General features: G+C 45.1%; 1 protein-coding gene across 1 annotated transcript in view; it reads left to right on the forward strand.

The window, feature by feature from the left end:
- The window catches only part of LOC307190113 (uncharacterized protein), a 224,338-nt gene extending 203,687 nt beyond the window's left edge, over positions 1-20,651 (forward strand). The window contains exon 5 of the mRNA XM_079929020.1: positions 20,505-20,651. Coding sequence (XP_079785146.1) covers positions 20,505-20,514 — 10 coding nt within the window. The 3' untranslated portion in view covers positions 20,515-20,651. The remainder of the gene's footprint in view (positions 1-20,504) is intronic.
- Positions 20,652-24,161: the final 3,510 nt, after the last annotated feature.

Genomic DNA, 24,161 nt, shown 5'->3' on the forward strand with positions numbered 1-24,161 from the left:
TCCTAGTCCCCAGGGAGGGGGCCACAGTTCTTGAGGTGCTAGCCTACTGTGTTCCCTCTTTGCCTGGCAAAGAATAAAGCTATTCTTTCTCTCCCTCCAAAACTCTGTCTCCGTATTTCGGTTCAACATCGGTGCACAGAGATCCAAGATTTTGGCATCAAGATGTTAGAATGAACAGAGAAGAAGATTGAAACAGTTATAATTGTATTCAGTATATCTAAAAGGTTCGGAGGAGACAAGGAAGACACAAAAAAGACTCAAATTGAAAGTCCAGGGATTAAAAAATGTTACCTGAGATGAAAAACACACTGCATGGATATAAAGAAAAACTATTGTTTTCATTTACATCACATACAATATTCTCTGAATACCACTACAGTATTTCACTTTTGACACTTCTGACCACCAAATGTGTCTGGGGTTTTCCCCACACCACCAAGCAATTCTGCAGCACCACCTGAGTCCTACAATTTAACTCAATTCTGACATATCTACCTGGAGATAGTGTCAGATCCCACAGATTAAGGGTTCGGTCCCAAAAGACTGTCTCACCCCCAACTTCAGATGACAATTACAAGTCCAGGTTGTTACCTGTGCTTCTGACTGACCATCTATAGGTTGAACCCCCTCCTTGGTCCAATTAATTTGCTACAGCAGTTCACAGAACTCAAGGAGAACATTTTATTTACTGGATTATAAAAGGTTGTAGCTCAAGGACAGCCAGATGGAAGAGATGCATAGAGCAAGGTATGTGGGAAGGGACTCGGAGTTTCCATGCTTTCCCTGGGCTTGCCATTCTCCCAGGACCTCCATGCCTTTACCAACCCAGAAGCTCACCAAACCCTGTCCTTTTGGGACTTATGGAGGCTTCACTACTTAGGCATGCTTGATTAAATCATTGGCCGTGAGTGATTAATTCAAGCTCCAGCCCCTCTCTCCTCTTTGGAGGCTAGAAGTTGGAGGATAGGCTGAAAGTTCCAATCCTATAATCACATGGTTAGTTGCCCTGGCAATCAGCCCTCATCCTTAGGTGCTTTCCAAAGGTCACTTTATTAACATAAACTCAGAGGTAGTTGAAAGGGGCTTGTTATGAATAACAAAGGACACCTTTATCATTCTTATCACTTAGCTCTGTGTCAAGAAGCAGACAAAGGCCAAATATATATTTCATAAAATAAATCACAATATCACAATGGCATTACAAAATATTAATGAACTTGAAGACACAGCAATAGAAACTATCCTAAAGGAAATATACAGAGAAAAATGAAGTTAAGAAATAAAAAGAAGGGGACTTCCTTGGTGGCGCAGTGGTTAAGAATCTGCCTGCCAATGCAGGGGACAGGTTTGAGCCCTCTGGGAAGATCCCACATGCCGCGGAGCAGCTAAGCCCGTGCGCCACAACTACTGAGGCTGCGGTCTAGAACCCGCGAGCCACAACTACTGAAGCCCACGTGCCTAGAGCCTGTGCTCCGCAACAAGAGAAGCCACCACAATGAGAAGCCCACGCACCGCAACAAAGAGTAACCTCAACTCGCCACAACTAGAGAAAGCCGGCGCGCAGCAACGAAGACCCAACTCAGCCAAAAATAAATAAATAAATTAAAAAATAAAAAGAGAATCAGTGATATTTGGGACAACTTTAAGTGGCCTATGATATGAGTAATTTGAGTCTGTGAAGCAGAAACAGAAAAAAAAATTGGAAGAAATAATGGCCAAAAGTTTTCAAACTTGATGAAAACTATAACCTGCAGATCCAAGAAGCTCAACAAACCCCAAGCACAAGAAGCATGAAGAAAACTCCATCGAGGCACATCGTAATCAAGGTGTTTACAACCAGTGGTGGAGAGACAACCTTAAAAGCAGCCGGAGAAAAAAAGTCATCTTAAACTTTTAAACTTAAAAGTATGTGATAAGGATCAAGGTAAAACCAGGGAGAGTCTGTAGCATTTGAACCATGAACCACTCCCTCTCGCTCCCCTTCCAGCTCAGTATGGCAGAAACTCCACTCCAGGTAGGCACAGCCAGGAACACAGGCTCTCCCACAGCTCCCAGCTGAGGGGTATGGTATTTTTCAGGAGGAACAGGCCATCAGCATTTCTCATCTCTCCTAACTATACATCATGGAAGCTAAATCCAGGCAAGTGCAGCTGAAAGGTTGGGCCTCTTCTTCCATGCACCCCTACTCATAAGGTAGAGCCTCTACTCAGCCGTAACATAGTACACCTTTATATCTTTAGTTAGTATATCTAAAGTAGATCCTGATGAATTAAAATGTACAATGTAAGCCTTAGGGCAAGGACTAAGGAAAAAACTAAAAAATGAATAGTGGAAAAAAATCATTAAAAAATCATTAAAGGAATGAAAATGTTACACTAGACAATGTTCACTTAATGCAAAAGAAAGCTGTAAAGGAGGACTAGAGAAACAAAAAAGGCAGAAGGAAAACATTACCAGATAGAATTTGGCTCTAATGTAAGAATGAAAGTCACCAGAAATGGTAACTGAAAGGATGAATATATGATACTTTTCTTTTTTCTTTCTTTTTTTTTTTTAAATTAATTAATTTATTTTTGGCTGCGTTGGGTCTTTGCTGCTGGGTGGGGGGGTTTCTCTAGTTGCGGCGAGCGGGGGCTACTCTTTGTTGCCGTGTGCAGGCTTCTCATTGCGGTGGCTTCTCTTGTTACAGAGCACAGGCTCTAGGCGCGTGGGCTTCAGTAGTTGTGGCGCTCGGGCTTAGCTGCTCCGAGGCATGTGGGATCTTCCCGGACCAGGGCTTGAACCCATGTCCCCTACATTGGCAAGCAGATTCTTAACCACTGTACCACCAGGGAAGTCCCAAGATACTTTTCTTATATAATATTTTCTTACTATTTAAAACCTTAAAAAATATAATTGACTGCTCAAACAAAGTGAATAACAATGTATTGTGGGGTTTATAACATATGCATAAGTAAAATGCATACTAACAATAGTATGAAGGCCATGGGGACAGAAATGGAAGACTGCTGTTTTAAGGTTCTTATATTACATATGAAGGGTGTAATACCACTTGACGACAAACTGTGATATATTAAAGATTGTGTGGTAAGGGTTAATTCCAGCAGGCTAGGCTGAGTCGTTTTGCTAAAGTTTCTGCATAGCACTGACTCCTAATGAAACCATGAAACATACCCATTCATTGTGTTGTCTTGAAACCAAGGGTCTGTGGAATCTGGGTGGGGGTAGGGGTGGGAGGGGCGGATTTTTACCAGTTGTCAGCATTGTTTTTTGAGATTCCTGGAGGACTCTGCTGTTATGTAGCAAGAATATGCTTATAGGACCAGGCCGCGTGCCCTTTGGGGCTCATTAGTTCTGAGGTGTTCTGTATACACAACAGTGGCTCCTGACCTAAAAGATTAAGTGCATTTGGCTATGGCTTTTACGGAAAGGGGGACAACAGGGGATTCCTTCTGACTTTTCCAGACCCAGGACTGTGATGTAGCCTTCGTTTTGATACATGTCTTTACTTTAGTGTTGTATATTGTATCCTTTTCCTGTAGGTTTGTAAACATTGTTATTTTGGGTCCTGTGAGTCTTTAGCAATCAATTCTTTAACTTCGATTAGTAGTGTGAAAAAGTGTGCTTTAAACCCTAAACCCTAAGGCAACACAAAAATATCAAAGCAAAGAGTTAGAGTTAATGAGCCGACAGTGGTCACAGAATGGAATCATAAAACGTACTCAATTGGGCTTCCCTGGTGGCGCAGTGGTTGAGGGTCCACCTGCCGATGCAGGGGACGCGGGTTCGTGCCCCGGTCCGGGAGGATCCCACATGCCGCGGAGCGGCTGGGCCCGTGAGCCATGGCCGCTGAGCCTGCGCGTCCGAAGCCTGTGCTCCGCGACGGGAGAGGCCACAGCAGTGAGAGGCCCACGTACCACAAAAAACAAGCAAACAAACAAACAAACAAAAAGTATTCAATTAGTCCCAAAGCAGGCAGACAAAAGAGAAACAGGGGAACCCAGAACCGACAAGACAAATAGAAAACAAATAGCAAGACAATAAGACTCAAACCTCACCGTGTTAATGATCACATTAAAGGTAATCATATAAACACCCCAGTTTAAAAGGCAGAGATTGGCAAATTGTGTAAAAAAGCAATACACAGCTATATGCTGCCTACAGAAAATGTACCTTAAATATAAAGACACAAATGAGCTTAATAGTAAAAGGATGGGAAAAAATAACATGCCAACATTAACCAAAGGTAAGTTGGAATGACTATATTTGTATCAGACAAAGCACATTTCAGAACAAAGAATATTGCCAAGAAAAAGTCATTTCATAATCACATAAGGGTCAATTAATCAAGAGAGCACAACAGTCCTAAATGTTGATACACCTAATGGCAGAGCTGCAAAATAAATGAAGCCAAAAAAGCATTACAAAGAAAAATAGACATACACAATTAGAGTCAGAGATTTTTTTAAATGGTCCCTTAATAACTGATGGAACAAGTAGGCAGAAAATCGGCAAATAGTAGACTTGAATAGCACTAACTATGCTTGAGCTGATTGACTTTTTAGAAAATTCTACACAATGACAGCAGAATACACATTATTCTCAAGTGCACAAAATTTGCCAAGTTAGAACATCTTCTGGCCTATAAAATGTCTCAATAAATTTAAATGGATTCAAGTAATATAAAGTATTGTTCTTGGGATGGATGGGCCTGTTACTACCAACTGTTGGATTTCACAGTCAAAGCAAAACTAGTCAGTCAAAAGACTAACTTCAGGCAGTCATAAACTAGCCTGCCTTGGGACTCCCAGTTTCAACTCCAACAAGAAAAGAGCTTAGAGGTTGTCACTCCTGACCTCACAACAAGAAAGAAGCTGAAAAGCAGGGACTTTTCTTGGACCCACCAGAAAACTGAGGTTGCAGGGCAAACCACCACCATGAAATCTGGAGAGACAAGTAAATGCAGAGAAACGAGGGTCAAGACCAGCTGACCTGGAGGAGAAGCTGCTGGAACCAAAACCTTGATGAATTGCTGAGGCTGTGTGTGGACTAAAGGGAGACGGGGACTGCCCTGGGGGCTATAGTCTTTTTTTTTTTTTTTTTAGATGTTGGGGGTAAGAGTTTATTAATTAATTAATTTATTTTTGCTGTGTTGGGTCTGTGTTTCTGTGCGAGGGCTTTCTCTAGTTGTGGCAAGTGGGGGGCCACTCTTCTCTTCATCGCGGTATGCAGGTCTCTCACTATCGCGGCCTCTCATGTTGCGGCGCACAGGCTCCAGACGCGCAGGCTCAGTAGTTGTGGCTCACGGGCCTAGCTGCTCCACGGCATGTGGGATCCTCCCAGACCAGGGCTCGAACCCGTGTCCCCTGCATTAGCAGGCAGATTCTCTCCCACTGCGCCACCAGGGAAGCCTGGGGCTATAGTCTTGAGAGCAGGGGGTCAGACGTTTTATGGTTTTACCTCCAAGAGTCCCACCAGGTTCTCATGGTAAGTGCCAAGAAAAAAATCACCTATGTCTCTGGCAGGTAAACAAGGAAAGTAACCATTTTGAAATATGCCCAGAATGTTCTCCAGTACACAGGACTACTCTCCAGTGGGAAAGTCTTTTCAGAGCCTTATCTCACCTGGGAGAAGAGCAGTTTCCTGTCTCCAGCCTCCTCTACCTTTCTTGTAACAACTAAGGGAGAAGGGGTAGCAAAGAAACATTCGTAAGGGGATGCAAACCCATAGGAAGACTGAAATTTAATCATAAGTTTATACAACACTTCCCTTCCCCCACCCTTTACCACCATATTAACAGGGCTCCTGTATAATAAGTGGATTGTAGCTGAAAGAACTGTAAGACTCAGACTCTATTTAAGAAGGAGTTCTCATCAAAACATCTAGAAACAATAAATGCTGGAGAGGGTGTGGAGAAAAGGGAACACTCTTGCACTGCTGGTGGGAATGTGAATTGGTACAGCCACTATGGAGAACAGTATGGAGGTTCCTTAAAAAACTACAAATAGAACTACCATATGACCCAGCAATCCCACTACGGGGCATATACCCTGAGAAAACCATAATTCAAAAAGAGTCATGTACCAAAATGTTCACTGCAGCTCTATTTACAATAGCCCGGAGATGGAAACAACCTAAGTGCCCATCATCGGATGAATGGATAAAGAAGATGTGGCACATATATACAATGGAATATTACTCAGCCATAAAAAGAAACGAAATTGAGCTATTTTTAATGAGGTGGATAGGCCTAGAGTCTGTCATACAGAGTGAAGTAAGTCAGAAAGAGAAAGACAAATACCGTATGCTAACACATATATATGGAATTTAAGAAAAAAAAATGTCATGAAGAACCTAGGGGTAAGACAGGAATAAAGACACAGACCTACTAGAGAACAGACTTGAGGATATGGGGAGGGGGAAGGGTGAGCTGTGACAAAGTGCGAGAAAGGCATGGACATATATACACTACCAAACGTAAGGTAGATATCTAGTGGGAAGCCGCCGCATAGCACAGGGAGATCAGCTCGGTGGTTTGTGACCGCCTGGAGGGGTGGGATAGGGAGGGTGGGAGGGAGGGAGACGCAAGAGGGAAGAAATATGGGAACATATGTATATGTATAACTGATTCACTTTGTTATAAAGCAGAAACTAACACACCATTGTAAAGCAATTATACCCCAATAAAGATGTTTAAAAAAAAGGAGTTCTTAGGGAAACCCAAAGACAACAGAGGAGATAAAAACAAGGACCCTAGAGAAATTTGAGGCCCTTGGCACTTACAGTTACAGCAAACATGAAACACAACTCAACTGCTGGCCAGATTTACATAAAAGTTCACTAAATGTTTTTTTACCTTAGTTATTATTACCTAATAGGTCATGTCTGCCTTTCAACGAAAAAATTACAAGACATGACGAAAGGGAAGAACAAACACAGTCTGAAGAGGCAAAGCAAGGATGAGAACAGGGTTTAGATATGATGCAGGGCATTTAAAATAACTATGACTAATATGTTAAAGTCTCTAGTTGAAAAAGTAGACAAGAAGAGTGAGTAATGCAAGAAGAGTGGGTAATAATGGCAGAGAGATGGAAACCTCCAAAAGGAAATGCTAAAATACTGGGGAGTTCCTGTAAGACTCTGGGCACACAGGATCAGAGAAAAAAGGATGCTCTATGTGGACAGCTCATTCCCAAGAAGCAGGGGAGAGGAAGGCACTGGACCACTGATGTGGGGCTCCTTGAGCAGCAGTAGATAGTGAGAGGCCTGGAGTGCTACCTAGTGGCTGCTTCTCCACATAGCAGAACACATCAGAGTGAAGAAGTTTCTCCTAACATCGTGATTTTGAAAGGTATGATCGGCTATAGTGTGAAGGGTATTTTAAAAGGCTGGAAGATGAGTTAGGAAACTCTTGCCACTGTAACAAAGATCACAACTTTGACATCTTAAATCAAATTATTTTATCCTTGGTGCTATGGACTGAACTGTGTGCCACCTCCTCAGCATCCCTGAAATTCATATGTTGAAGTCCTAACTTCCAAAGTGACTATATTTGAAGATAGGGTCTTTAGGAGGTCATTAAGATTAAGTAAGGTTTTAAGGGTGGGGCCCTAATTCAATAGGATTGGTGGCATCATAATAAGAAGAGACCTCCTCCATCCCCACCCCTGCATGCACCTGGCCCTGGAAAGGCCATACTAGGATATAGTGAGAAAGTGGTGATCTGCAAGCCAAGAAGAGAGTTCTCACCAAAAACCAGCCATCCCGGCCCTCTGATCCTGGACCTTCCTGTATCCAGAACCATGAGAAAATTAATTTCTGTTATTGAAGGCACCCAGCTTGTGGTAGTCTGCCATGGCAGCCAGAGCAGACTAATACATCTGGTAATTATATGTCATGGTACACCTAGGTTGTGTGTAGATGAAGAGGATACCAGTCGAAAAACAGAGAGCCTAAAAATGCAGGAAAGAGCAGGTAACTGATGAAGAAAAGTCTTAGACTGGCAAGGCCCTTTGGAAATTAGAGGAAATCTAGAGACTCTCACCTAGAAACTGACAAAAAGACCAAATTCCGCATTAATTTCAAAAGATTCATGGATCACGTGGAGTGCCTCTTGGACTCCACATGATCCCCTGGACACTCATTTACAGAACCTCTGTCCTAGGGGAGTCCTAGGGTGGGCTGAGACCAAGAGCTTTGAAGGGAGCTGCTGTTGCTGGGCAGGGTGGGGGTGGGGTGTGATAACAGGAAACCAGGAGGGCGGAGACATTTGGAGGAGGAGGAAGGGCAGTTGCTGGACCTCACATGTTAGGAGTCAGGGTCTCCATGGAGTGTGAGGTGCTGTGGAATGAAAAGGATGGAAAAGGTTAAGATCGAACTCACATTAGGGAAAAGGATGAGGACATAAGTAGGAATGAGGAAAGGAAATCCTGTGTTTTAAGCACAGCCAGCTTGGATCAGATTGCATACGATTGCTATAGAGTCCATCAGCCTGGTGTATAATTTTCACCAGCTTTATCCGGAGGATTTTAGCTACAGCAGCAGTAGTGGCAGAAAAAAAATGGATTTGGTGTTTACTGCAAATTGAGGATTGGCTGGGAAAGTACAGGGATAGATTTGCTATAAACTAGGAATTATTTAAAATGAAGGCCTACCTGCCAAATCTTAGATAAGGAAGGAAACAAAGAAAGAAAGAAGGAGAGAGAGAGAGGGCACTCCGTGAGTGATTGGGAGAGAAAGGAGGGGGCGGGGGAGGGAGAAAGGAAGGAAAGAAGGAAGGAAGGAAGGAAGGAAGGAAGGAAAGAAGGAAGGAAGGAAGGAAAGATGGAAGGAAGAAAAATAAAGAAACAAAGTCCTTTTAGCCTTTGGAAGGATTAGAACATTAGGTAACCTTGGCCTGCCCTGGGGCATTGAATTTCTTATTCTGAATGTATGAAATTTGACACCCTGTTAGTAGGAACTTAGAAAAAGATCTCTTTTCTTTGTCCACTGCATGTAACTAAGCCCTGTAGGCAGGAAGGTTCTGGAGGTGCTCTACTCTGCTCCCAGTTTCCCCAACTGGGAGGGACCTCTAAGGCTTCGCTGGCTCTAATGGTGGGTTGGGAAGATTGGGCTGGTGTGAAGCCCCCTCCACCAACAGAGCTTTTCTTTTCAGGTTTGCTGGTAGGATTAGACAGGTGTGTTCTGCTACCTGCAGTCCTTAGATGTTATGTTTCCATGTTGCCTGCATAGGATGCTGCAGGAATAACTACCGGTGCCCTTCTCTGCAAAGAGTACTTGAAAAACATTCAGGTGCTTACCGATAAGCCAAAGGATAATCAAACAAAATGTACTCTATGGCAAAGATTTTTTCTCCCTTTTGAACAATTATACTAGTGACATAAAATGAAAATTACCCCAAGTCCTATCACCCAGAGATAACCATGTCAACATCTTGTTGTATCTTAGACCTGACACTTCCATATGCAGATGTAGAAATGTATGTTTTATGAAAATGGAGTCATATTATACACATTGTTTTTCAATCTTCTCTCCCTTCTGCAATTTATCAGTTTAGTGTGAACATTTCAGGTCAGTTTACAGTCCGCCCTTCGTATCTGTGTCTACGGATTCAACCAACTGGGGACTGAAAAATACTTAAAAACATTTTTTTAGAAAATTCCAAAAAGCAAAACTTGAATTTGCCATGTGCCAGCTACTATTTACATAGCATTTACATTGTATAGTTATTATAAGTAATCTAGAGATGATTTAAAGTATACAGGAGAGCGTGTGTAGGTTATATGCAAATACTACTCTATATTATAAAAAGGACTTGAACATTATCGGATTTTGATATCTCCAGGCAGGTTTGGGAACCAATCCCCCCACCGATACTGAGGGATGACTGTATATCTACACAGCGTTCTTAGAGGCTGCATGGCATTGCACCATTCTTCAATCGTTGAGTGTTTTAACTGCAGCGTATCGGATATCCATTGACAAAATAATGCTATGTAGTGAGAAAACCACAAAATCTCAGTGGCATACAAAAATAAACATTTGTTTAGTTTACAAGTTTGCAGGGGTTCAGCTGACCTGGGCCAGCTTGGCTGCTCTCCGCTGGGCTCGCTTCTGCCCCTGCAGTCAGCTGTGGTTGGCTGAGCCCATTCTGACTTGCTCATATGTCTGGGACTGACTGGTTATCAGCTCCTCTAGGATGGTCCCAACTGGAAAAACTAGGGCAATTCCACTACGTGCCAAGTGAGTTATCCTCCAGGAAGCTGGAGAATTCTGGAAGAGGCCCCAGTTGGGGGCAGCGGTCCATTTCGAGTTCAGATTAGACATGCTAAATTGGATAACTTTGGGATATTCAAGGGGAGGTTTTGAGAAGTTGGGGTATGCCGTTCAGAGGACAAGTTTGGGCTGGAGTTATTACTAGTTTAGTCTTATGCATTTTAGCTATTAATTGAAATTATAGATCTGAATGAAATGTCTTTGGGAGAGAAGAGATCTAGGAGAGAGGAGACTTAGAGCCAGGCCTGGAGGACTGGGGCAGAGGAAGAGGAGGCCTGTGTATACCACCGAGACAGTCTTGTCAGAGAGGTAGAAAGAGAACAGAAAAATGATGTGTTATGGGAGCAAAAAAGTGGATAGTTGACAAGGCTCTGATAATTGTTGAAAAGTCAAAGAAGTATGACAGTTAGTCTCCAAAAGGGCGGTTGGAACCTAGAGGAGGAGGGAATTCTCATTGGGCAGCCTCTAAATCTTCAGAGATGAGGAGCAAGGTCAAATGCTGCAAGATGATGGGACTGGTAATCAGGAAATTGTAGTTGGAAGCAAACTAGTAGTTGCAAGAGATTTGGCAAAGTTATTCAGGTGGGTGGAGAGTGAATTTAGTGGGGGAACAGAGTGGAATTGCAAGGAAGTTTAGAATAAAACAATAGACCAGGGACCTTTAGCTGAATAAGGAGAACAATGGAAGGAAAATTCTAATGGGTTGGGAGGAAAGAGAAGTCTTGCTAATCTGGCTGTACTGGTGGTGTTGAAGAATGAGCCTACCTCCAAGGATGTGGTCTCAGGAAGTGCAGAATAGGGAGCCTGCACCTGCATGTTTAAAGAGTCCAGGTGATTCTGATGCAGGTGCAGGTGATTCTAGGGCCACTGTTTGAGAAACGCTGCCCTAGGGGCTGGAAAGGGAGCGAAGCTGGCTAGGGGCAGGAAGCCTGTCACATTCCAATGGGGAAGCCTGCTGGACGGGAGTGTTTTTGTTGTTCCAGGTGGCTCTGTAGCTTCCTTGGCCTGAGGGATTACAATTTGACGGCCCAGTGTGTCCAGTAGGACACCCTTCCCAGAGTCCTGGGAGGGGCTCAAACCCAAAGGTGGGTGGCCTTCGAAGTAACCCTGTCTGTGCTTGCCCCAGGGGCTTCTCATCCAGGGACTGTCAAGACTGGTGGTTTTTTTGTTTGTTTGTTTTTGCAACTTTTGATTCCAGAAATAAAAATGGGCTTTCAAAATCAACCGACCAACCAATCAACACTGTTGAAGTTGGCACATTTGGTCTAATTGTTTTCCTTTTCATTTAGACTTATTTCCTACCAAGTGTGAGGTAGCGTTTTCAAGTAAATCTTTGGTAATTCCTAGGCATCAAGCAATTGCCTTCATTTCCCAATGGCACATACTAAAGTGGGCTCATTTAGAGAGAGAACAGGAATAGCAGTTTTTATAGCTTAAGGCCTTGAAAGAAAATTGCTTTTCTTCCTGACAATCATAATCCACTCATGCTTTCAAAATGCATTTCAGAATCAGAAGGACTCTGAGAGTTTGGAATGTGCTAGAAGGATGTAATAAGACTTATTTTATTAGCTGGTTTATCTGTAATCTAGATAACCTTACCTCTTGTTTCTCTTCTCTCGAAACTTCCTCAGCCGCAGACTCTATGTGTTGCCTGGATGTCAAAGAATTAAGCCTGTCTTGAATGAACAGAACAGGGGTACAGAGAGAAGTGCTTTCTTTTTTCCTGGTCTCCACTGTGACTCTCTGATTTGAATTTGCAGTGGCAGAACGAAGGAGAGGTGAATGCTCCCGGAGGGGAGCGTGGCATGAATAAAGGCCTGGAGGCCAGCACATCATGGGGCCGCTCTCTGCACAGCTGGATTGAAGCAGAGTGGAAACGGGGCTGGCTTGGTATGGGGAGCTGGATTAAGGAAGCTGAGCGGGTGGGGGGTGGGGGGGGTGGGGGTGTTTGAATGGTGCCTGGGGAAATCCTGAGCCATTTAAATGAGCCATTTAAATCTGACAGACAAATTGGTGTTTTAAGAAGATTTCCCAGGCAGTGATGTGCAGGATGAGGTAGAGTGGGTGGGGACAGAGTGTGTGTGCGTGGGGGGTGGGAGGGGTGATGGAAGAGAGGGGAGAATGAAGCTAGGAGATGAAAGTTTCTGCTTTGAGTCAACACTTAACTGAGCATCTATTGTGTACCTTGCCTGGTGCCAGACATCACCTTCAAGTGTGCTCTCTCTCTCGGTTCATAGAACTAGCATCTGCCCTTTTGTCCAGGTAGGAACCTGGACAAATGGTGTCCTTGACACCTTCCTTGCCTTTTCTCCCCAGTCTGTCAAGTTGCCCCATCAACTCCACGCCTGTCACATCCTCCTCTTCTCCCTCATCCCCACTCCCTCTATCCCACTTCAGCCACTGCCGTCTCTTCCTGATTAACGGCCTCCCTGTCTCCAGTCTCCCCTCTGACTCCTTCTCTACCTGGCTGCTGCTGACAGTGAGGACGGCCTTCCTGAAGCACATTGAATCAGGCCATGTCCCCCAGCAGAAACCCTGCAGTGGGCTCCCCCATTGCCTTCAAGGGAAAAGTGCAAACTCCTCAGTAGTGCCAGGAGGCCCTTGGTCTTGCTTAGCTCACCCTCCTTCCCAGGGCTTCTGCCTCTCCCACCTTGAGGCTTGGGGTATGGCCAAGCAAAGATGCTGTCAGTAATCCTAAGAGGTCATGTTCTCTCTTCTCCCTGGTGGTGATAATATCCTCCATTCTACCCCTCCCCTCTGACTCATGCTTCAGAATACATTTACTGATCCCTTCCTTCCAGCTCTTTCTGGCCCATAGGTACCTCCTGGGTGCTTTCAAAGAACTGTTTCTATTGCTGTCCTAGAGCGTATCATAACACATTGTCACTGGCAGTTCTCTCCTCGGCATATGAGCTTCAAGAGGCATCTTTCAGGGGCTGCATCTTCCTGCTCATCCAGCACCCTCCTGACACATAAAAGGTGCTTAGTAAGTATTCAACAAATGGGAATGCATGAATTTACGAGAACCTGGGTGGCAGGGGTGGGGAGGGAGTGTTGGTTACATTTTACAGATAAAGAAATTGAGGATCAGGGATTGATTTAAGAATTTGGGGACTTCCCTGGTGGCACAATGGTTAAGACTTCATGCTCCCAATGCAGGGGGCCAGGGTTCGATTCCCGGTCAGGGAACTAGATCCCAAGTGCATGCTGCAACCAAGAGTTTGCAGGCCACAAGTAAGGACCCGGCAAGCTGCAACTAAGGAGCCTGTCTGCTGCAACTAAGACCCAGACCCAGTGCATCCAAATAAATAAATAAATATAAATAATAAAAAAAGAATTTGTCCAAGTCTTCTCAGCTTTGCAGCCCAGAATCCACTTCAGGGTTGCTGATTTATTGTTTAGGGTTTTTTCTTCTTCCTTGCGGTCACAAAATGGAAATCGTCAAGGAAAAAAGCTCTATATAGCACCTTCAATTCTGGCTGATGGTTCAGAAAGCTACCAGTAGGGCCACTTCAGGAATGAGTGTAACAATAGATGAAAAGGCTTTGCTATATTAGTAAGGGATTTCATAAACTGCAGTATTATTAGGTTTGGAGATTACAAAAGGCTAGGAGTCCAAATGAACCATTTTCCAATATAATTTGAACATTTATTTCACTGGAAATTATTCAAAACACAAATCCTTCCTGTTTCTGAAAGCCAAAGGATCTGGTTGCATGTGTTCATTGCTGTTTTTTTTTTTTTTTCCCTCTCTTCACTCCAATAAATGTTCTTTGCCTACCGTTTTGTTGTTGTTGTTTTTGTTTTCTTTTTTGCGATACATGGGCCTCTCACTGTTGTGGCCTCTCCTGTTGCGGAGCACAGGCTCCGGACACACAGACTCAGCAGCCATGGCTCACGGGCCCAGCCGCTCCGCGGCATGTGGGATCTTCCCGGACCAGGGCACAAACCCGTGTCCCCTGCATCGGCAGGCGGACTCTCAACCACTGCGCCACCAGGGAAGCCCCAAGTTTGTTTTTTTTTTTTTTGATTGACTGGGAAAACCACATTGCAGAATGATAGATATTGTTCATTTAACTCCAGCATTTACTTTTCCCCTCAACCAGAGTTCTGTTCACGATTGATCAGACTTCTCCCCCATTTAGCACCCATGTAAAACATTGCAAAAGATTGGGTCTGCAACTCGGATAACATGTTTGCAGCAATCTGTTCAAGCCGCAGCAGGCGTGCCGAGTGGCATGGAAGCTCTTAATGAAACGTTGGCGGACATTAGGGTTTTATGGACTGGAAAACAGTACAAATGAAAGTACTTTGCTTACTGTTTATCTGTTTAGAACATTTTTATTTTCTAAACCTAGCAATGTTCATCTTTTTCATCTGGCACTTTGGTTTGGTTCTTTACATATTGATTTTCCTGTTCACTGGCATTCTCTGTTGAAGTCGGAGCACCCAGGTGTGCTATCTGAATGAGTGCTGGCTTGGGGTGCAGTGCTGGGGGCATTCTCTGCCCTGAGACTTCTCAACTCAAGGGCTGGGAGAGAGCAAGCCTCACTGTATAGGAAGATCACTACAGCTCTCTTTCCCCCGTGTGGTTTCCCCTTGAACCAGATGGGTTGACCTTTTATATTAGTTTCCTCTCAAAATTTATGTACAAATCTTACAGCAAAAGTAGCATTCTCTTCTTAAATTTTATGAGGAAGTATAATAGACAGGGTCCCAGCAGGAAACAAAATCCATCAGAAATGGTTTGTCCAGGAGTCAGCAATTTTTTTCTGTGAAGGGCCGGAAAGTAAATATTTTTGGTTTTCAGGTCACATACCATGTCTGTCACAACTGGCCACAGATAGCACCTAAACGACTGGCCATGGGTGGGGCTGTGGTCCAGTAAAACTGTCCTTACAAAAAGAGACTGGGAGGGGGTCTGGGAGGGGTAATTTGGCTTGTGGGCCAAAGTTTGTTGACTCCTGATTTAGATAAAAAGACTTTAAGGGACAATCTGCAGATACGTGGGCAGGGTCAGGGGAACAAACAAGGGACATTGAGGTATGAGACTACGGCATCAGGAAGCTGTTACTCCCTCAAAGGCTGGAGGGGCGGGGGAGGAGATGGTGTGAGTGGTGAGAATGGGGCTTTGGGAGGTACTAGAGCAGGGAGGGGGCAGAGAAGAAACACCCACCACTTTCTCCTCCCTCCCTCAGATCTGCTTATGCCTCCCCTTGTCTGATACAATCAGTGGCCAGTGGTAAGAGGCCTGGTGAGGAAGCCCCCGGGGGACAGCATCTCAGAGCACAGAGCAGGGAGCAGGTGGGGCAAGGGTAGCGGGGAGAATAGAAGGGCGGGCGGGGTTGGGGAGAGGCAAAAGGAGAACAGGCAGCACAGGTGCTGTCTCTTTGGGGACTAACTTCTTAGAACTCACTCCTTTAGGGAGAGAAAATAAGCTTGGCTAGCTGCATCCCTTGACCCTGACTTTATTCTAGACAACTAACCCTTCCGCACAGCTCTGCCCCAGGTTTGGGCATGTCCTTGGTCACAGCGATAGGTCCAGGGATAGGCTCATGATCTAGTTCAGGCTGAGACCCAGGTGCTGAACTTTTGTTTGTTTGAACAATTGGGAAGATAAGCTCTCTTTTTTTTTGGTGCCTCCAAGGCTAGAACTTTGGCAGCCACCTAACTGTGTGGTGAGGCCTTCATGGGGGAGCATACAGGGGAAAGTAGACTGCCTGGCGGTGGGGAGAACGGTAAGTCCTGATACTGTCACTGAGACCCTGGATCAAGCTGTACCTGACACAGACCCTCATTTCTCAGTGAGGTGAGCCAATACACTCTACTTTAACTGAGACCAGTTTTCTGTTTGGATCAACTGAGAGAATCCTGGCTAAGAGAGAAAGTCCAGATTTATCACTGGAGCCAAGGCCTGCCTTCCTATAGCTCTGTGGACCTCACGTGAGGTCCAAAATCACCAAAGCATGCAAGAGACAATGATTCTCCCGTGTGCATGAGTATTTTCACGTGTGCGTGCAGCTGTGTTCAAGCAATGCCGTTTATTGACAGCACGTACATTTCTCAGACACAAAAATCTTTCTTTTTCGAATATCTGCCTGGCATGGACCTCATATGTCACAAAGACAGCAACTTCCAAGGTTATTACATAGATATCGTGATAACCATAGCAAGCCAGCGATTCTGCGATGTCATGTCATGCAGATCACTGCAGCTCAGGACACGGATGGCAGTATAGTACCTGCCCAGCTCTGTGTTTTTTACAGGGGCTTTTCTTTTGCTCGAACAGAGGGCTTCTTACCACACAACACCTCCCATCAGTAGGTGATTCCCAAAGTTTTTAATTTTATGGGCCAGAAAAACGTCCAAAGCAGAGTACTGACATAAAGCTGCCAACTTTATTTTGCTAAGGACAGTTCACAAAAGAGAGAAGACAAGCAACTACCATCTACTGTTACCAACATTTCATACAGGAAAGGACATTTTCACACGTCTGAAAGGAGAGAATAGAAGAGAAGCCCTTGAACAGAGCACATTTATCTTTAAGAAAAATGCATGGCTGCGGGGACACTGTGCCTGGTGGGACACTTGTGCGTGGTGAGGCTGCCTGGATGAGGGGCCTGCAGGGCCTAAGCCCAGTCCTCACTCTGCCTGCCAAGCCATGCGCCCTGCCCGGGCTGTGTCCACTCCGATGAACGGGCACTTTTTTCTTTACACGAAGGGGCTTCCTGCTTGCCAAGCTGTGTACTGATGGGGCTGTGTCTGCCCAGAAAGGGCAACCTTCTGTAATCTGCGCAAAGCACCTTTGGAGCTGGCGGCAGCCCTGCACTACACTGTTCTACCGTAAAACATTTCACTGAGGGCTGTCCTTTAACCGGTGCCTGGCACGTAGTAGGTGCTCAATGAATATGTGTTCACTGACCTTTGAAGGGCTGACAGGAGCTCCGTCAAGGGCCGTTCCCGGGCGGCAGGTTGACACGGGGGACCGTGAGGGTAGGCAGTCCCCCGCAGCACAGCCGCAGGAATCACGGTTCATGTCTTTTCTCCTCTCACTAGTGTCCAAGTGGTTGCGAACGGGCAGCAAGATCAGTTCTCAGAGAGGACCAGAAAGAAACCAGCTTTAAGCACCTGCTCGGTGCCACGCAGGACGTTGTACTGTTACCTCCTCAGCATGTTTTAAGGCTCAGGTAATGGAGCCTTTGAAGGGTTAAATAATATGCTCCTGGTCACCCAGTGGCGGAGTGAGATTTTGACTGAAGAGTCCATATCACTAGGATTTGTGGAGAGAGTTACACTGGGGTCTTGCCCTCAAGAAGTGCTAAATGAATACGTGGACCTCTGTCCTGTATCCTTGGGAAACTGCCCAGGCATGGAGTTTGCGGGCAGCTTCTCCATCTCACTTTTCAGCCTGTCTGTCACTGCCACCCCTCCTCCACATCAGCTCCCTGCCCCCATCCATCCTGTGCCTGGTGGTCACAGACACCACGACTCCGAGAGGATGTATGTACCACACGTGTACGTACCATGACTCCTAGGGCCGCTGTAACAAATTGCTGTAAACTTGGTGTCTCAGAGCAACAGAAATGTATTCTCTCACTGTTCTGGAGGCCAGAAGTCCAACAACATTTCAACGGGCTGAAATCACGGTGTAGGCGGGGCTGTGCTCTCTCCAGCGGCTGTTGGGGAAAACCCGTTTCTTCCCTCAACCAGCTTCCGGAACCACATCTTTTTGGCTCATGGCCCTTTCCTCCATCTTCAAAGCCATCTTCTCATCTCTCTCTTCTTCCATCATCGCTTCACCTTCCGTCTTCTATGTGAGGGCATAATCTCTGTTTCTCTCTTACAAGGATACTGGTGATGGCATTCAGGGCCCAAGGAGATAATCTAGGAAAACTGCCTCATCTCAAAACCTTTCATTTAATCATATTGGCAAAACTCTTACCATATGAGGTAACATTCACGAGTTCCAGGGATTCAGACCTGATATCACTGAGTGGTCACTATTCAGCCTACGACAGAGGGTCAGTGACTTGCCCAAGGTCAAGCAGCAAGTGCGGGGTTCAAATCCAGGCAGACTCTCCAGACCACATCTGACCACCCAGCTCCCCTGCTGAAGGGCCAACAGCCCAAACCAGTGTTTCCGTCAGAAAAAGGCCTTGACTTGGAAATCCCTGGTAGCGCAGTGGTTAAGAATCCGCCTGCCAATGCAGGGCACGCTGGTTCGAGCCATGGTCCAGGAAGATCCCACATGCTGCGGAGCAACTAAGCCCGTGCGCCACGACTACTGAGCCTGCGCTCTAGAGTCCGCAAGCCACAGCTACTGGACCCATGTGCCACAACTACCGAGCCCACACACATAGACCATGTGCTCTGCCACAAGAGAAGCCACCGCAGTGAGAAGGCCATGCAGTGCAATGAAGAGTAGCCCCTGCTTGGTTCTGAAGAACCTAGGGGCAGGACAGGAATAAAGATGCAGACGTAGAGAATGGACTTGAGGACGTGGGTAGGGGGAAGGGGAAGCTGGGACGAAGTGAGAGAATGGCATGGACATATATACACTACCAAATGTAAACTAGATAGCTAGTGGGAAGCAGCTGCATAGCACAGGGAGGTCAGCTCAGTGCTTTGTGACCACCTAGAGGGGTGGGATAGGGAGGGTGGGAGGGAGACGCAAGAGGGAGGGGATATGGGGATATATGTATATGTATAGCTTATTCACTTTGTGATACAGCAGAAACTAACACACCATTGTAAAGCAATTATACTCCAATAAAGATGTTAAAAAAAAAAAGAGTAGCCCCTGTTCGCCGCAACTAGAGAAAGCCCAAGCGCAGCAATGAAGACACAATGCAGCCAAAAATTAATTAATTAATTAATTTTTAAAAAAAAGAAAGAAAAAGCTATGACTTGAGATCCAGACATGGCTCTTCGCATGAAGCTATTAAATTGCCTTCAGTATTGTTGGTGACACCAGAGGGAAGAGAGTCCCTCTTTTTGTAAAAACTAATTTAACCAGCTTAGCCCTCTGCAGCCAAGCCACGGTCTCTGCCATTTTATGAAGTAACCATGAAGAAATATCGGTTTGTTTTGCTATTTGTAGCTCATCGTTGGGGTTGGGACCTATTATTAAATTTGAAATATCTGATTAAACACTAGAGAGGGGGAAGGGAAGGAAGGCTCTTAAGGAGGAATAACAATAAATACCCAAGGAACTGTGTTTTCTTCTCAGCCACGTCTTTACTTCCAGCTGAGGTCGGTGGAGTCTGGTCTCACGGGGGGTCTTAGGGCTGCTGAGTGCAGGTGCTGCACAGAGGTACCTGGTGGTCTAGTCACTGCTTGGCCAGCCTGGAAACTGTCCTTTATCAGACACTTTTCTTACCTTGCTCTGTGTTTGCAAACCAGAGAACAGAGTGGAGAGTGAAGAGATGGGGTGCAGTCTGAATGATAGAAAGATTCTGGTTTTAGAAGAAGAGAAAATAGGAGAACAATTCACACCTAACATCTATCGCCAGCCTACGGTTGCCAGACACATATATTAACCTCCCTTAACTCCATTGCACAGCTGAAGGAACTAGGTCTAGAAGGGTGAAGCAACTTGTCTAAAATAAAACCTCTAGTAGGCAGTAAAGCCAGAACTTGGACCCAGGTCTGTCTGGCTCAGGGCCATGCTCTATGTGATTGATTTCAGAAGGCCCTAGTTCTCCCTTTCTTGCCCCACCTGCTCTTCAGTGTAGAGGTCAAGCGCCTAGCCTCAGGAGGCCGAGTACAGAAGTTTACACCCTGGTTCGACCACCTCCAGGCTCTGTTACCTTAGCCAAGTAAGCCAACTTCTCTGTGACTGGGTTTTCTGATATCTAAGTTTCTGATCAGATGTGACTCTATTGACATTCGTAGCACCTGCCTCTTAGAGTTCTTGTAAAAACTTAATAGATTAATACAAGTAACGTGCTTGGAACAGTAACTGGCTCAGAATAAGTGAATTGTCATTATCGGTACATCAAATAACTTAGGCAAGACAGTCAATTTACCATCGAGACGTCACCAAAAGGCCAGCATTGGGTGTAACTACTAGGTAATATACAGTATAAAATCCACCTCTTTACCTGTTAAAAAGGGTCCTGTAAAAGAACAACAACAACAAAAAATCCCAGGAGACTGGAAGAACTGAATAATATAATAATTATAATAAGATGTGTATTTGCTTTCCTTTATCTCCTTACTGATTTCAGCTCCTGTTAGAAGCTCTGGCATGTTTTCCAGAAAGCAGGATCTCAACTCACCCCATAGTCCATGGACCTGCATGGGAACAGTGTCCTGGGTGGTCACCACGGCCAGGGGCCATGCTTCGAAGGCTGCTGCTCCTTTGCTCCATCACCCACTGCGGCGGAGCAGACCCTGCCAACCACACTGCAGAACGTGTGCATCGAGTTGTTTCAGGAACTATTTGTCACGAGGCTGCTCTGTGCCTTGCGTTAGGTTGGGTGTGGTCAGGGACGCAGGGGGCATAGAAGGCATTGCCCCCACCCTCCAAGAGCTTCAAGGTAACTTGTAGAACCAAGTCATCATACACGGAAGTCAGATGAGAACTTGAGCTCCAAGTGGCAGCACAGGGATGTAGGCAGAGTATCGCTATGGGTCGCCACTGGTTGTCAAGGTGGGAATGTGCCCAGGAGAGGTGGGACCTGAGCTTGACATTGGAAGAATTGTTGGAATTTGGATAAGGAAAGAGCTCAAAGGAAAGAGCATGCCACAAGGGGGGACTGGAATCAGCAAAAGTGCCGAAGATGGGAAACTCACATTGAAGGAGCACATACTATACTGGGCACTGGACGGTGTCTCTTCATTCATCCACTTGCTCAGTGTTTCTGTAGGAAGCCTCTGGTGGCGAGTCATGGGCAAACCTTTCTCAGACTGATCTAAACATCAAGTTTTTCTGTTCGTAACTCAGGCGTTGGATTATTGGTTCAGGTAGCTGGGCATCCAGCAGTAGAGTGGGATTCATGGTTCTTATTGGAGGAGGATGAAGCAGGCTAGAATGACGGGAAAGCAGATAAAGAATAAAGTGGAGAACTTGAAGAAGAAAGGGCTCAAGAGTGAACTGAGAACTTGAAACTGAAAGACAATGAGTAAGTGGAAAACCTGTTTTGCAAAAGTCGTATTGTGATTTGATTGTTTTTGCCTGACTGGGCAGTTAAGCAGTTTACCCCCATCATCCACTCTCTTTGGGATCTGCCTGTCTGCAGAGAGCATATGTGTGGCTTTGCTCTTTGCCGAAGGTTAAACCTGGCAGTGAGATGAAACCTGTGCCTTTTCCAGGAAGCTTGGTCTCGGGGAACACATCTGTCTTGCTCTGGGGCTCAGGCTTAGGGCGCCTGTGGTAGTGGAGCTCCCATGTGGCCAATGAAACGTGAGCAGAAGTGATGTGGTCACCTCTGGCTGGAAGCTCTGAGAGTCGGTGTGAGGCTTGCCGTTCTCGCATTTTCCTCTCTGCCACCAGGATTGGCAGTGGTCTAACTGCTGGGTTCCTGAGTGAAGATGCCATGGAGCAGACTTTCAGCTGGCCCACAGTGGACAGGTAATGGGGACCAGAAATAAACCTTTGTTTTTATCAGCCAGCAACATTCCTGAGCTGTTACTGCAATATAAGCTGCCTGTCCTAACACAAAGCCTATTGTTACCGCACATCTAAGCCACTTTCTCCAGCAGCACTATCAGGAAGAGGCTGACAATGACACCTCCATCTGCCCTACTCTTTTCCCTTTTCTAAAACTCTGATGGGATAGAGATTATTATTTGGTCTCCCTTACACCCTGATAAGGGTCCAGCCTGCAGAACTCCAGGTAATAATGAATCTTGCACCTCAGTCTACAAAAAGGAAGGTTGGAAGCATCTGCAGAAAATGTATTGGTGAGTTCTGATGTTGTGAAGTGAGTGGAAAATTATTTAGATAAACGGATTAATCTGATTGAAATGGTTCCCAGATGTAAATGTCAATGAACCAGACGTGGTAATTCCTTGCTCATGAAGTAGTGTTAGTATGCATGTGATGTGAAGTTTATGTTAAAACACAAGCACAAGATTGCCTCTTGGACTGCGGATGGTGTAAATGGGATGGGGCCACCATGAATGGGAACTGTTTGTGTCGGATACGGTTAGCTCAGGCAGGATGATGGGCGAGATTGGAGGTTCCTAGAATGTGGTTGTGAGTCATGAACAATAAGTCAAGCCCGGAAATATAGCTCTTGTTTAGAAATTAACATCAAGCTACCTGTAAACATCTGCTAAACAAATTCCAAGTGTGCTGGAGGTTTCGCTTCAGTGCTTCAGAATAACAAGTGTTGCTTTCAGAGGGAACAATTGTCCTCTTACAATGTGTGTGTGTGATCTTAGGAGACGGATAGTCATGCAGTCACGTGCACGTTTCCAAAATTGGGTTGCTGTTAAAATGTGTGCTCAAAGAAGGATTCGGTGATTAAAAAACAAACAAACATAAAATCAAGGAAATACTGAGTTAAAGGAGGTTCTTCTCTATAGAACTTCTCAACGGCTCTAATACGTTAATGTTGATTGTGATTCTGCAGAAGTATGCAGTAATCACAGCTTCCCAGACTTTTCTGACCATGGAACTCACAGAGAGATAGACAGATTAAGAGATGGACAGAGGGATGGAGGGATGGAAGGATGAAGGCTGAATATGGGTGTAGATATATAAATATATTTCTCATTTCACTGGACTGTTTGTAAATAAAGAAGCGTACTGAATGAACCTATAAGTATACCTTTGACTGGATGAACAGACCTCCTTTGATGTGAGCTCTTACAGGGAAAATAAAATCAGCTAATTAGATCAGGATGCTTTTGGGTGCAGGAAGCAGACTTCTCTTTAAAGAGGACTTAAGCAATAAGAATGTCTATTATTTCACATAAGAAATCTGGAGGCAGGGTGATTTCTGGATTGGTTAATTCAGCAGGTCTACAGTATTCTTATGAATTCTGACGTTTTGTTTCTTTCTGCTCTGTTTTGCTCAGCACAAAGGCAATGTCTCCCTCCTGATGGCAGGATGTTACTGCGGTTTCTGGCACTGGGCATATGCAACTCTCCACAGAGTTGGAGGAAAACATTTCCTCCTGGGTGGCTCCTCTTTCAGGAAAGAAATTCTTTCCCCGTAGCCACTGGCAAACTCTCCTTTAGGTTCACATGGCAGGGTTTGGGTTGCACACCTGTGCCTGAATGTAATGGGAGCTGGGAGGGGGAGTGTTTGCCATTTTGAGTCTCCATTGTGAGAGGTGGGACCTACTAGCAAGGGGAAGTGGGGGGTCTCAGGAAACTTGGTAGGCGGGCAACCAGGGGTGTTTATCATACAATTGTGTGATCTTAAGTGTATGGTCTGGGTTCTTCAGAAAAACAGAATATGGTAGTATTGTACTCACACATAGGCACACACGCACATACACTCACAGATAAATATATACACACACGTTAAAAAATGGAGGAAATACTGAGTTAAAGTTACAGAGGTGTGTGTATGTGTATATACGTGAGGCAATTTCTTATAATAAATCTCTACGTTTTACATATATGTTTTATATATATATGGAATTGGCTCACATGATTACAGAGGCTGAGAAGTCTCAAGCCCTGCAGTTGGCAATTTCACTGACTTTTTCTCTCATATGCTGCCAGAGCCTCCGTCCCCTACAAATGCCAAGGGTATGTCTCTACTGATCCCAGGTTGGCATCCTCAAGGAATCAAGAGCTGAATTTTAAGCAGAGGTGGGCAAAAATCCCTCCAAGTTGCATAGAATCTTCCATGAAAACCACTCCTTCAGACTCTTCTGCAGCCTTTCTCTCCACAGCTCATTCATTTATTTAACAAATATTTAAT

The sequence above is a fragment of the Stenella coeruleoalba genome (assembly GCF_951394435.1).
Source record: "Stenella coeruleoalba genome assembly, chromosome: 8".
NCBI lineage: Eukaryota > Metazoa > Chordata > Mammalia > Artiodactyla > Delphinidae > Stenella > Stenella coeruleoalba.